General features: G+C 32.3%; 1 protein-coding gene across 5 annotated transcripts in view; it reads left to right on the top strand.

The window, feature by feature from the left end:
* Window positions 1–13,447, top strand: part of Tnpo1 (transportin 1) — an 84,886-nt gene that overhangs the window by 35,937 nt on the left and 35,502 nt on the right. For 4 of the 5 annotated variants that reach the window (XM_026393255.2, XM_077795994.1, XM_026393256.2 and 1 more), the window contains 3 exons: window positions 2,479–2,628; window positions 8,195–8,301; window positions 9,878–10,011. In XM_026393255.2, coding sequence (XP_026249040.1) covers window positions 2,479–2,628; window positions 8,195–8,301; window positions 9,878–10,011 — 391 coding nt within the window. Of the gene's footprint in view, window positions 1–639; window positions 667–2,478; window positions 2,629–8,194; window positions 8,302–9,877; window positions 10,012–13,447 lie in introns of those variants that run through there. The other variant, XM_077795995.1, reaches the window with a different exon arrangement.

Below are 13,447 nucleotides of genomic sequence, written 5' to 3'. Positions count from 1 at the left end.
TATACATGAAACTTTTTCATTAATTTACAATTTTAAATTCTTAACAGTTTAAAGGCCAACAACTTTGATTTTTTTTTTTTTAATGTGACAGTCATTTGCTTATTTCTAATACAGGTAGTATAGTCCTGTGAACTTTATTTCATAAATATTTATTGAGCACCTCTGTCAGGCAGTTTGAGTACTGAGTATTCCCTTCCTGGAATATTGTTAGACTGGCCTTTAATGAAAGTACTGTCCCCTATTGAATGATTAGTGTTTTAGAAGCCATAGTAAAAACACTGCACTTGGAGTTGTGAAATAATGAGTTTTATTTAGACTCTGACACCATTTAACCTCCACTTGCTTCTTTCAGCTATAAAATGCCTGTTAGACGAGATTTCAGCTCCAAACTCTAGCAGGTTGTATTTAGATTTTGATAATTCATATTCAGTACAGTGATTTCTTTTGAATCATTTTCAGATGATTTGCTGGTTAATTTTGTGGGTTTTGTGATTGAAAAACATAGTAGGGAATTTAAAACTCTAAATCTAGCTTTTGAAAAACTAGGAATTCTCTCAACATATCTTAATCAGCAATAAATGTTCTAGTTTGATGGTATGTTTATGATACATTGTTTATTTATTTTGGCTGTATCAGGGGTCGAACCTGGGACCTCATACATACCAGGCAAGTACTCTACTGCTGAACAACATTCAACACCCTTTTTTCTCAATATAAAGATTGTTCCCCGCAGTAGTGTAACACTTGGTATTTCTACTTGTATGGGCCTGTCAATTTTTTCCCCCCAGAAGATTAGAACATAGGTTCTATCTAATTTTCCTTTAAAAAGAATTAGTAATAATGTTCGCATTGTGTCCATTCACATTACAGAAGGAATATGTAAGTAATATCTTTAAATGAAAATGCTTATTTAGTAAATTTATTGCTAAATCATGGAGAAGGAATTCTAGATCTGGAGATCTGAGATGAACTCACTTTACAGATGAGCAAATTGAGGGACTGTGAAGTACAATCTTAATTTTAAAAGAAGTTGGCTTTTTTAAACATTTGGACAGAAGCTATATACTTTTAATGTTAAATTGTTTCACTTTGTGTTATTTATTAACTCTTCAACTTGTGACTTATAAAAGTGTGTACCTCTTGTAAACAAATATGCATGCCATTTAATTACATGGCTAAATTATTTTGCTAATAAAGTAATAACAAGCTTATCGCTTGAGGAAGTTAAATATCTGTTCTATTTATTTCACAGCTGTTTTAAACTTAAGAATTTAGAAGTGTTTTCCTTTTAAGATATTTGCTGAAATGAGTTGTGAATGGAAAGAAATTTTCAGATGAAATAGAGCTCTTGGATTATATTGCTGTGATGACCCAAATAGGGTTTATATGCTGAGAAACTTTACTCTTTTTGCCTCTATATGTGCTTTACACTTGAAGATTTCAATGGCAGTCAGTTGGGGAACATAATACTAACTAGAACAAGATCAAGGTATTTACTTAACATATGAAGATGGCTGAAGCAGTAGTATTAATAGCAATCTGTTCAACATGCTGGCTTTCACACCTGCTCTTTCAGCCCTTTCAGAGGAAGGTAATACTGTAGAGTGATTCAGAGTGTATGCTCTGGAGCCAAACTACTGAGGTTGATAATTTGGTTTCCTCACATGTTGAGGAAGTTGGCCTTGTGTAACTTTGGCCAGGCCTAAGTTTTTTTCCTTATACAGAGGGGTTAATAATATCTGTCTCAAGGTTTTAAGAATTAAATGCAGAATACTTGAAAAGCATTTAGCAGTGTTTAGTACATAATACGCATTTAGAAAATGTTAACTATTAAATATTGGTGGTGGTGGTGCCAATTTGTGGACCATAGTTTATATTTATTTATTTAACTTATTTAATTGTAAAATGTTTTTGTTTATTTTGCCTTTTTTTTAAGGCTCACAGGCAAGTGAAAAACATAAATTATGGCAATTATTATGTGAAAGTAACCCCATGTATTATATTTTATGTCTGTTTAATTTTTAATTGGATATTTTTAGTGACTTAATACTTTGAGATCTATGATGATGTTTATATCAGATAACAAAGCTTTAGTACAGTGGCCATATATAAACTAACTCTTAAACCATATTAGTGGTTCTCAAAAAGGAGCAATTTGGCCTCCCTAGGAGACATCTGACATTACCTAGAAATACTTTTGTAAGGCCAGTGATGCATCTAATTGTCTTAACAATGTACAGAGTAGTGCCCCACTACAAAGAATTATCCTTTAAATGTCAGTAGTGCCAGGGTCAAGAAATCTTAAACTATATTATAGAGCTATTTTTTTTATAATTGATTTTTTTTAAAAAAACTGGTTATAGCAAAGTAAATTGGAATGTTGCAATCAACCATTAAATAAGAAATGATTTTGAAGTTGTTCCTGGCATGTTTTGAGATGAAAACTACTTTAAAACTCAATGCTATTTTTTATTACAGATGAACCCACAAGATCATTGAGTGGCCTCATTTTGAAGAATAACGTGAAAGCACATTTTCAGAACTTCCCAAATGGTGTGACAGACTTTATTAAAAGTGAATGTTTAAATAATATTGGTGACGCCTCTCCTCTGATCAGAGCCACTGTAGGTAAGCTACATTACAAAAAGTTGACTAATCCCAATTAGATAGTTTTCAGAGGTAACAAATCATTTTCATCAGAATTTTCTTTGTTCATTTCATGTTAAATTATGATGGAGATGTTTTTATTACCATTTAAGTGCTTTTGAAATAGTGTTAACTGTTACATTAAAAGCTCTTTTACCACTGAGACCAAAGTCATTGGTAGTTGCTTAATCAATGTTAGTTCAAGTGGAGCATCAACAAGTGATATTTAGGCCTTTTCTTTGACTCTGCAAGTTGGAGTTTCTTATTTTCTATGTTGTGTAATGCTTTTTCATGCCAAGAAAACCCTCCTATAAAAACAATCTAAGTATAGAATTCTACATATTTACTATTTTTTTCCACTTGTTTCTAATATTTGTCATGCCTGTACGTAATTCATTGGCAACTTTTAGTCTTTTCTGAGTGTATTTTTTTTTTTTTTTAAGAGAGAGAGAGAGAATTTTTTTAATATTTATTTTTTAGTTCTCGGCAGACACAACATCTTTGTTGGTATGTGGTGCTGAGGATCGAACCCGGGTCGCATGCATGCCAGGCGAGCGCACTACCGCTTGAGCCACATCCCCAGCCCCCTGAGTGTATTCTTAAAGCATACCTTCTAGCGGTTCATGTATTAAATGTTTAATTACAATAACTGCTGTAAACCAGTTTGGGAACACAAAACTGGCTATTAGCAAGAACACATATCAATGGGTAGCAGTAGAAATAGGAAGTACTCCAGAGCAGCCTACTAATAGGCAGTGTTCAGTGTGCCGTGGGTTTAAGCAGCTGTATTTTACAAGGACTTAGTAAATTGCCGTTAATCTAGCATGTTGGTCAAATAGAAGTCAATTAAACTCACTGAGTTTATCTGGTTTTGTGTATTATGGTCTTTCAGGTTTGAAATGTATTGTTTGTCTCTTAAAAAGCAGAGATTCATTTGGGAGAATGATTGCTTTGCATGCATAAGGCCATGGGTTCAATCCCCAGCACCACCAAAAAAATTAAATAAAAGGCGAATAAAGAATTTTTAAGTATCTAGCTAAATCTAAATAAAAAGCAGAGATTCTTTGATTTCCCCTCCGAACAGTCTCATTAAAAAGAGTGCCATTGTTAACATTGGCTTCAAATTTGATCGGTAGAAGATAATTGTAGTTTGAGGAAAAGGACTTCCTAGGTAACTTTAACATATCCCCATATATCTTCTCAAGGCTTTACTTCTTGATAGAGAAGTAAAGAATGGTAAGAGTCTGCTAGCCTTTTCTATATAAAATCAGGGAGAGAAATCTTCATAGATGTGGTCAAATGCGATTTTAAAAGAAGTAGATTTCCTTAGAAGGCAATTCTGCTGAGAGGAAAGGAGAGGGAGGGCAAGATATAGAAATTAAATACGAAATAGTTTTTCCTAAACTGTATTTCATTATAAACTTATCATTTTGTCAAAACTACAGTGCTTTGTGCCTTAAATTTGAAAGGTTGGAAGTAATAGTATTGGGGAGAGGAAAATTGGTATTCCAGGGAATGCTGGAATTTTTTTTTTTTTTTTAACCTTCCATAAGAGTTTTTGAGTATGTTTGCAACTGGGTTTATATTAGAAATGGTTTTTTCTTATACTGGGAATCAAGGCTACAGTATTGTGCATATTAAACACACACACTACCACTGAACTACATCCGTAGCCCAGAATTAAATACTTCAAAGTGTCTTCTGACATCTTATTTTGAAACAAATGAAATTGACATACATAGATGTAATTTTTATTTCTTGGTATTTTTAGAATATGGAAGATCTTTGGTGTTTTGGTTCTGATTTATGTTATGTATATAAATATCCTAATTGTGAGAGACCACACCTCAGTTTTCAATATAGAAACCAATGAGGTAGAGTTTTAGTTTAGTAATTTGTTTTACTCTGCTTCACTAAAAATGAGTGAATAAACTTCAGACATAACTGCAATATATTCCAAAAGAGACTTAATGGAATTTGATAAGAAACAGTTTGGATTGTGAAGGTGGAAGATGTGGATAGAGGTGTAGATGAAACAGTGATTGAGTGTATATTAATGACTATTGTTGAAGATGGGTAGTGGATACATTTAATTATTTTGTTTTTCAATATTGTGTACAGGTTGAACATCCCTTATCCAAAATGCTTAGAATTAGAAGTGTTTTCAGATTTCAAACATTTTTGGATTTTGGAATATTTGCATATACTTTATTAGTTGAACATCCGTTATCTAAAATTTGAACTGCTACAAAATCTGAATCATTTTTTGTTTTATTTTTGTTTTGGTACTGAAGATTGAACCCAGGGTGCTTTACAACTAAGCTACTTTTTTCTGTCTATCTATCTAGCTATTTATTTATTTATATTTTTAAGACATGGTCTAACTAAGTTGCAGAGACTGGCCTCAAACTTATAATCCTCTTGCCTCAACCTCCTGAGTCACTGGGATTACAGTCATACACCACTGCAGCCAGCTCAAAATCTGAATCTTTGTCAGCATTCAAAAAGTTTTAAGTATGAATTTTCAGATTAAGGAAGCTCAACTTGTATATTGAGGTTTTCTATTTTCAAAAATGTCTATAATATTAATTGGATAAAACAAAGCTTATCACTTGAAATAAATGGCTTAGCCAATTAAATTATCTGTTTTATGTTGTTAAATTAAAAATAAATGACTTTTGTTCTTTCCCGTGGCCCATTTTAATGCAGGTTAGAAAAGGTGGTGGTGAAATTGATATACAGAATTTCCTAGAGGAGTAATTATTAGAGGAGGAGTGCACAGCATTAAGATTCTAACGTTGTTCTCTTTGGTTTTTGGTTTTTGTCTCATCCAAAGCATCACCTTGGAATCATCAAGAGTTCTTTTTTATTTTTAATAAAGTAAAGCCAGGTTGTTTTTTTTTGTTTTTCTTTTCTCCTTTAGGAAAATAGATGAGCTTGTTATTATTATAAATTATTGGTGCTTTCCCACCAATAAATCTGGAAATTTTATCTTTTAAATTAGTTAATCTTAATTCTCATAAGAAAATAAGTAAAAATATTTTTTGTAGGTTTTTGAAAGGTATCTCTAAGAAAATTGAGAACTTCACTTATCAATCTTAATAGAAAATTCTTGAGATGGGTATAATAACATAAGCATGATGCATTATTGATTTAAGTAGAATTCTGTTTGTCTAGACCAGGGTTTTACAATCTTGGCACATTTTCGACTAGATAATTCTTTGTGGTGGGCTATTCTGTGCATTATAGGATGATAATTAGCGTCTCTCATTTGTACCCATTGGATACCAATGACAGCCACACCCTCTGTTGCGCCAACCAAAAGTGCCCACAGATAGTGCCAAATGTACAAATGTGACTGAACTCCATAAGGATAAGGACCATGTAGGGTTTTGAGTTATCTGTTTTCCTTAACACCTAATAAAATGATTGTACCATATTAAGAATTTAGTAAATATTTTAAGTAAAAGATTTCTGATTATAAAGCAATTAATTTGCCTCCTTGGCTTTTAATTTTTTTTCTTTGAGACAAGATTTTGCTATCTTGTCCAGGCTGGCCTTCAACTCCATGGCTTAGCCAAGCCTTCTGAGTAATTAGGATTACAGGTGTGCACCACCATGCCTGACTTTAAAATTTTTTTTTAATCTTTATAATACATATCAAGAATCTTATTAAGGAAATATATTTGGAAGGGATCACAGTTTACTAACTGCAGTAATCCATTGCATGAATATAAAGTTATCTAAAAAATACATGATTTATAATTTTTATTATTTCAAGGAATTTCCTTTTATGTATGCTTATACTCTTTTGGGAAGTTTCTACAGGATTAATTTGTAAAGTGGCATTTTGGGGTCAAAGTGTTATTTAAACATTTAAGATCTTAATAAGTATGGCCGATTTTTCTCCCTTATTCTAAAGACAGACTTTTCATTAGATTTTTCAAGAGTGGATGTGGTTAAGGGGCAGATTTTGGAATTTTTCAGTCAACATCCTTTAGTGCTTTACTAGCAGGAGTAATAAATGTCAGTCCATTAGTACCAAATTGTAGATTATGTCTGATTTCTATTAATTATTACTTATTTGCAGTCTTTTAGACATGTTTCTATTAAGGCAGATCCAGATCCTTTTCTCAGTTCTTTTATGTTGTAACTTCAGGAAAGAAAGTTTGCAAGAAGGATTGGGTCTTGTTAGTTTTGAATCTTAGTGGAGAGCTCATTTGAGCTTTATGTCTTAAAACTCTAATCAGGGGCCAGGATTGTGGCTCAGTGGTAGAGCGCTTGCCTAGCATGTGTGAAGCACTGGGTTCTAGAACCACATAAAAATAAACAAAGGTATTATGTCCATCTACAACTAAAAAAATTTTTTTAATGTAATTAATACATTAATCCTTACTATTTAAATTTTTTCTTTGAACAGTGAACATTTGCCAACAGCTTTATTTAAGTTTTATTTTTTAGTTGTTACGTGTTGAAACAACCATCTGAAAGCTAAAGGTGGAAAATTAAAGTTTATCCACACAGTGAGATTTGCTATTCGATAATAATTATTTACTAGAAGCCAGGCATTTTCTATGTATTTCATTGAATTTTTAAGATAAGTCTGGGAAAAGAGTACTTTTTCTTTTTTTCATTTTAACAAACTAGTTTTTGCAGCTTAAAGTACTTACAATTTGCCTACTGTCAGAGTTTATACTTTTAGTGGTACTAAAAGACCCATAATCACTGAGCATATTACATATTACTAATGATATATTTACTAAGGCAAATAAAAATGTTAACACAAAACTTTTGTGTTACATTTTTGTGTGTTTGCATAATCCACTATCACAATGCAGCTGCACAACACAGTTGAAATACTCCAGTCAGTCAAAACGACATGATCAGTCAGCATGTGCCACCCAACCTCCAAGATCGAAGATCGCCTTTCTGGCGATTCATCTTTGATCCAGTAAGTGGGAACTGTTGCAGGAGTATATAACCTATCTACATGAGGGGGAATGTTGCATATTGCATTAACATGCAGAATTATTCTCAATCGATGATCCAATACTTTCCTTTTCCCTACCATGGTCCTTAACTTGGATTCCATATTGTCAGGGAGCTATTCTTAGCTTCTTCAGATATTTTTTATTTGAACTTTATGAACTTATCACCTAGTAATAAGTGCTAGTAATAATATTTTGGTCTATTTTCTTTCTATTCTTTTATATATAATTTTTGTGAAATTGGAGTTCATTAATTAGTGGTGCTATCTTGGCATTATTGAAGAGAAGCAAGTTTTAGTCTTTCATAGAGATACTTAGTAAATATTTTTAAAAGCAACAACTTAGAGGGTGAATTGCTGGGAAACAAGATTAGAAATATCTGATTTATGCTGTGGTTTTTTTTTCTATAGGTAGCTTTTGGTGATATGGGGATTGATGAATGCTATTTACATGGTTTGGAAATCTTGGGCTGATATGGGACATTTAAAAGTGTGTTACTGACATGGTGCTATTTAACACAGTGCACTCAGCTTTCTTAAAAATATGTATTTTCTTTCAAGGTATATTGATTACAACCATCGCTTCCAAGGGAGAATTGCAGAACTGGCCTGACCTCTTACCAAAACTCTGTAGCCTATTGGATTCTGAAGATTACAACACTTGTGAGGTAAGAATATTTGCTTCTTATAATTTACTGTGTTTCCTATAAGAAAATATCTTGTTTTTCTATTGTAAAATTATTCTTGGGAGTTACATATATGTAATAAAGTTATTACCAGACTTAATCAGTTGAAGTGCTATGCATATCTGAAGATAGACCGAAACTTACCAAATTCTGAGACCATAAGTACTTTCTTAGTTTCTCAGAACCATTTTTATGTTTAATAAATGATGAATTTGCGGTGTGTCCCATTTGATCTAGTTTAATCATACTGTAATTCTGATCTTGGGCTTTTGCGGGGCGGGGGGGGGGGGCATTGATTAAGTCAATGGCAACCTTTTCATTTGGTAAGATAAAGAGGAATTCTAAAGTATGTGTTTCAATAGCAGGCTTCCAGTTTGAGCAGAAGTCTATTTTAAGTGAAACCATTTTAAGTGTTTACAATTTCTAATGCAGCAACTCCTTCCTTTTCAAACAGTAGCAAGGTTTAAAAGCAGAGAAGCATAAGAATAACCTAACAATAAGGAATCAGATAATTTTATGAGATGTAGTATGTTGCCTAACCTGTCTTAGGGAAGAGGAAATAGGAAAGAAAAGGTAGGGGGAAGGGAGTGTTGGCAAAGTATTGGGATGTCTCCGTATCCTCCCCTCCCCCCAATTTTTTTTTAATTCATAGATACGTGCACGCGCATACACAAATTCCTTAAAAATACACTTAGAAAATTACAGAAAAAGTAAATAATATTTAGTCACCATATACCAGTTGATTCTATTTAAATATTACTTTGGTAAACAGATGAAAATTTTAAGCATTTTCCAAGAATAAAAAATTTGTCCTGATTGTGAATTGTGTAGCAGCTACACAAAAATTGTATTTTAGGTAAATATTTTTGTCATCTGTCTGAACTAAAGATGTGGACTTTTTAGTTGTAGGTATGAAATGATTGCTAAATTGTTTCTTAGTTGAAACTTGGTTTTTTTGTTTTTGTTTTTGCCTTAGTAAGTAACAAGGTTATATTTAATGTGTTAAATCTAAGGCTGAAATTTTATATTTTTTAATTAAATTGTAAACTTATATTCCCAAGTTTCTTTTTGATGCATTATAAACTCTAAAAGGATGTTTGGTAATTGCCTTAAAGACTAAAAAAGGCAATTTTTAGTTAACTGTACTATGGAGAATAAACACAAAGTTGCTATGGTAAAATTAAGAATTTTGGATTATCCACTTTGGAATAAAATGATTATAGGGAAATAGTTGCCGATGTGAATTGTCTGTTCCTTAAATGATGGTGTCACCATTTAACCAAAAAATGGTTTATCTATAAGTAAATTTTAAGTGGTATTGACTTTTTTATGTTCTTCCAAAAGGGAAGTTACAGTGGTTACATATATACTTCTATGAAAAGGTAGATTTCAATGGTATAATTTATTTAAAAATTGAATAATATAGAGATTTTAGAAGGCAGCATTTTATGTGGGCTGAGAACATTGATGCATAAAATTAAGCAATATTCCTCAGTTCGCTTTTAAATGCCTTTGTTTTGAATGAATTCCAATAATTTAAAGTATGTATCTTTTACAGGGAGCATTTGGTGCCCTTCAGAAGATATGTGAAGATTCTGCTGAGATTTTAGATAGTGATGTTTTAGATCGCCCTCTCAACATCATGATTCCCAAATTTTTACAGTTCTTCAAACACAGTAGCCCCAAAATAAGGTATTTATATGACCAATATTAATTTATAAACTCTGATATAAGCCTTACTTCTGCCCTACTTTGTATTTTTGTGATTAGCAAAAGATAATGGGCCAGATATAATGGTGCACATCTGTAATCCCAGAGACTTAGGGACTGAGGCAGAAGGATCACGTAATCAAAACCAGCTTCAGCTACTTGGCAATACCCTGTCTCAAAATCAAAAGGGGCTGGGGTTGTTGCTCAGTGATAGATCACCCCTGGATTCAGTCCCCAGAACTGAGGGGAGAAAAAAAACAGACAATATTGGATATATTTCACAAAGGTAGACTTCAATAAGTTGAAATTTACTGTTTTAATAATAGATCCCATAAAATGTTGACTCTTAATGATGAAATTTTCATTAAATATAGTTAATTACATTCACATAGTTAATTACATTCCCAGTATTTACCAGCCATCGTCTTACAAGTTCTTATAAGACAGATTTAGTTGAGGGGCTTTGGGATTTTTTTTAAAAGTTATCAATCTTGCCAAGTTCAAATGCCTTCATTTGTGCATATGTAATAGAAATTCCTTCAGCAAAACAGCTTTTCTTCATCCTCTGATAACTAAACTGATGTAATTTTAATGAAAATACATACTTTTAGTTTAAGAGTTTTACATCTAAATTATGGGGGGTAGTGAGCATTTTAAGTTCAAAGGTAGCAGAATATTTTATTACACCCTGAAATCATATAGTAGGTTTTCTTGGCTAATCCTGAAATTAACCTGGTCTGCCTTGATCATCTCTGTATCCCTAATTTCTACAACAGTGCCTCACATACAGTTGCCAAACTTATATTAGAATATGTAAACTAACCTATTAAGTTTGTTCATCAGTTCCTAACAAGCTATAAATATGATGTCTTTTAATTGTTGGAAGTGCATGAGGCTCCATAACTTCTTCAAGTGTTCCCGCAGCTGCTGTACCAGTTGGCTTCTTTTGTGTGTGTGTGTGTGTGTGTGAGTGAGAGATCCAGTTGTGATTTTTTTTTTCCCCCTAACTTTTTTCTATGAAAAACATTGCTCCTTCTTTAACTATTGGTTACTTTGGTTTTTGCTGTATTTGTTGGTGCTTCATGGTTTTATATAAAATAATCAAATGTCACATTATTATTTAAATAAAAATCATTGCCTAGAGGCACTTATTAGGAGTCCAAGAGCATGACCGTATTCCATAGATTGTAACTGTTAGTTGGGCTTCAAAATTCCAAACTGTATTCAGAGGATTGTGGTATCAGCAATGTTACCAAGGGGTTATAAGAGTATGTATCTTAAATTCTGTTTATTTCTCAATCTTTCATACTTTATCTTAGTAATTTCAATTACTCTTCTTCATAAGTAGTACTTGTGTCATGCTCAGATTGGATATTAGTTAGTAAATGTATAATTGTGATGGCATCAAAATACATATTGAAAAGAGTATATTTTCAAACTGTTATTTTTGTGGCATAATTAACTAAATAGAAGTTTGTGTCCCCCAGAAATTCTCCTCCATTGACATTTTAAGCAGTGAGTGATTTATATATTTCACTTCTAGGAATATTAACTTTTCTGTGAGTAATTCTCAGCAATTAAGAAAAATCCAATAAAATAATCCTGGTAATTGATACACTATTGCTAGATATTAAATATTAATAATTATTATTTCAGTGTTTTATTTTGTAGATGGTCATTTGATCAGCAGTACAAAATACTTCTATTTAGTGAATACTCATGATTACATACTTGAGATTCTGTTTTATCTAGTTAAAATTTTTCTTTTTGATGTATATTTGGGTGGATATGGATATCTGCTCTGTAATTTCTCTGCACTAATATTCATCTTTATATAAATGTTTCCAATAATTCATATTATTTAACAACTTAAAAAGTTTAACTTGTGTTTACTGTGTACTTTTAAAAATGTTGTCCCCTCATATTATTGTTGGGAACTTGGAAACAAAATGAGGAAATGGAGTATAGTTTTACATTTAAATCTTAACTCTCCTTCCCTTGTATTTCTTTCTAAATAATTTTATCACATTTATACACAAATGGAGTATCAGTTTGTTCCTGGGATCATAAAAATGACATTGTACTAATTGTAATCTCTGTTGACTTTATTTAGTATTATGTTGCTAAGATGCATTCATATAATGTCACTATAGCCCATTTGTTTTGAATACTGTGTAATTTTGCCTTGCGTGACAATTAAACAATTTGGTGTACACTTTTCCCCTGGCTGCCTTTGGGTGACATCTGGGTTTTTGCTACTATTAATAGTGCTGCCAATATCAAACTTCAGAACAAGTTGTACCAATTCATACTCTGTTAATAAGATTCTATGGCTACACATGTTCCGCATTTGGTATTGTCATGCTTTAAATATTGCAAATCAAATATATATAAAATATCTCATTGTATTGCTAGTGTACTTTCCTGTCAATAAGGAATGATGGATATCTTAATGTATTCGCTCTATGCATTCCCTTTTTGTCTGTTGTTCCGTTTGACACAGGAATTTTCAAGTGAGGCTTTTTGATGTTTAATAGATAAATATATCTGGTGTCTGTAGGCATGTTATGGGGATACTTTTTTTGAGACAGGTTCTTTCAGTATTGCTCAGGCTGGGCTCAAGTGATCCTCCTGCCTCCTATGTAGTTGGAAGTATATAGGTTTGTGCCACCTGGCTCACGAGATAGGAATGTGTTCTGTCTTTTCTATTTAAATAACAATATTTTGTAAGTATATTCATAAAAATAATTTTTTTCTTATTGATTTAAAAATCTCATTTATCATGCAAAATTCCATGTGTATATGGTCAATTTATGGCTTCTAGATTGTATTCTGTTGCTATTTTATGTACATAGCCTCAAACAATTCTGGCCTATTTTAGGGCAATGAGCTTTTGAGGCTTTTAGCAATTGCAGTTATTTAAAAAAGAGATATTGGAATGTTTTGGTATTCAGAAGTAAACAGATTAAACAAGGGGACTTCAAACTACATCAAGATAAGTTTTCAATTTTTTAAGTCATGCTCTGGAATATCTTAGTTTGGACTAACTGTTCAATAGTACTATACTACTATTTATAATAAGGTAAATTTAAATTCTCTCCTGGAATTGAATGAAAATAATAAAGCCTACAGGTTTTTTTGTTTTGTTTTTCAGGGGGTACCAGGGATTGAACTCTGGGGTACTTAACCACTGAGCCACATCCCCAGCCCCTTTTTTTTTTTTATTAATTTAGAGAGAGTCTTACTGAGTTGCTCAATTCACAGTCCTCCTGCTTCAGCCTCTCCAGCCGCTAGGATTATAAGCGTGCACCACCGTGCTGACTAAGTTTACAGATTTAAAACATGCTTTGGGCAGTGGAAATAATCATAAGCAACTTATTTGAAGAGTTATGTCTAACAAAAATTGATGTTGGAAGAT

Source organism: Urocitellus parryii, chromosome 1, assembly GCF_045843805.1.
Source record: "Urocitellus parryii isolate mUroPar1 chromosome 1, mUroPar1.hap1, whole genome shotgun sequence".
Taxonomy (NCBI): domain Eukaryota; kingdom Metazoa; phylum Chordata; class Mammalia; order Rodentia; family Sciuridae; genus Urocitellus; species Urocitellus parryii.
The sequence above is the reverse complement of the archived record's forward strand: the minus strand, read 5'-3'. Positions and strand labels throughout refer to the sequence as shown.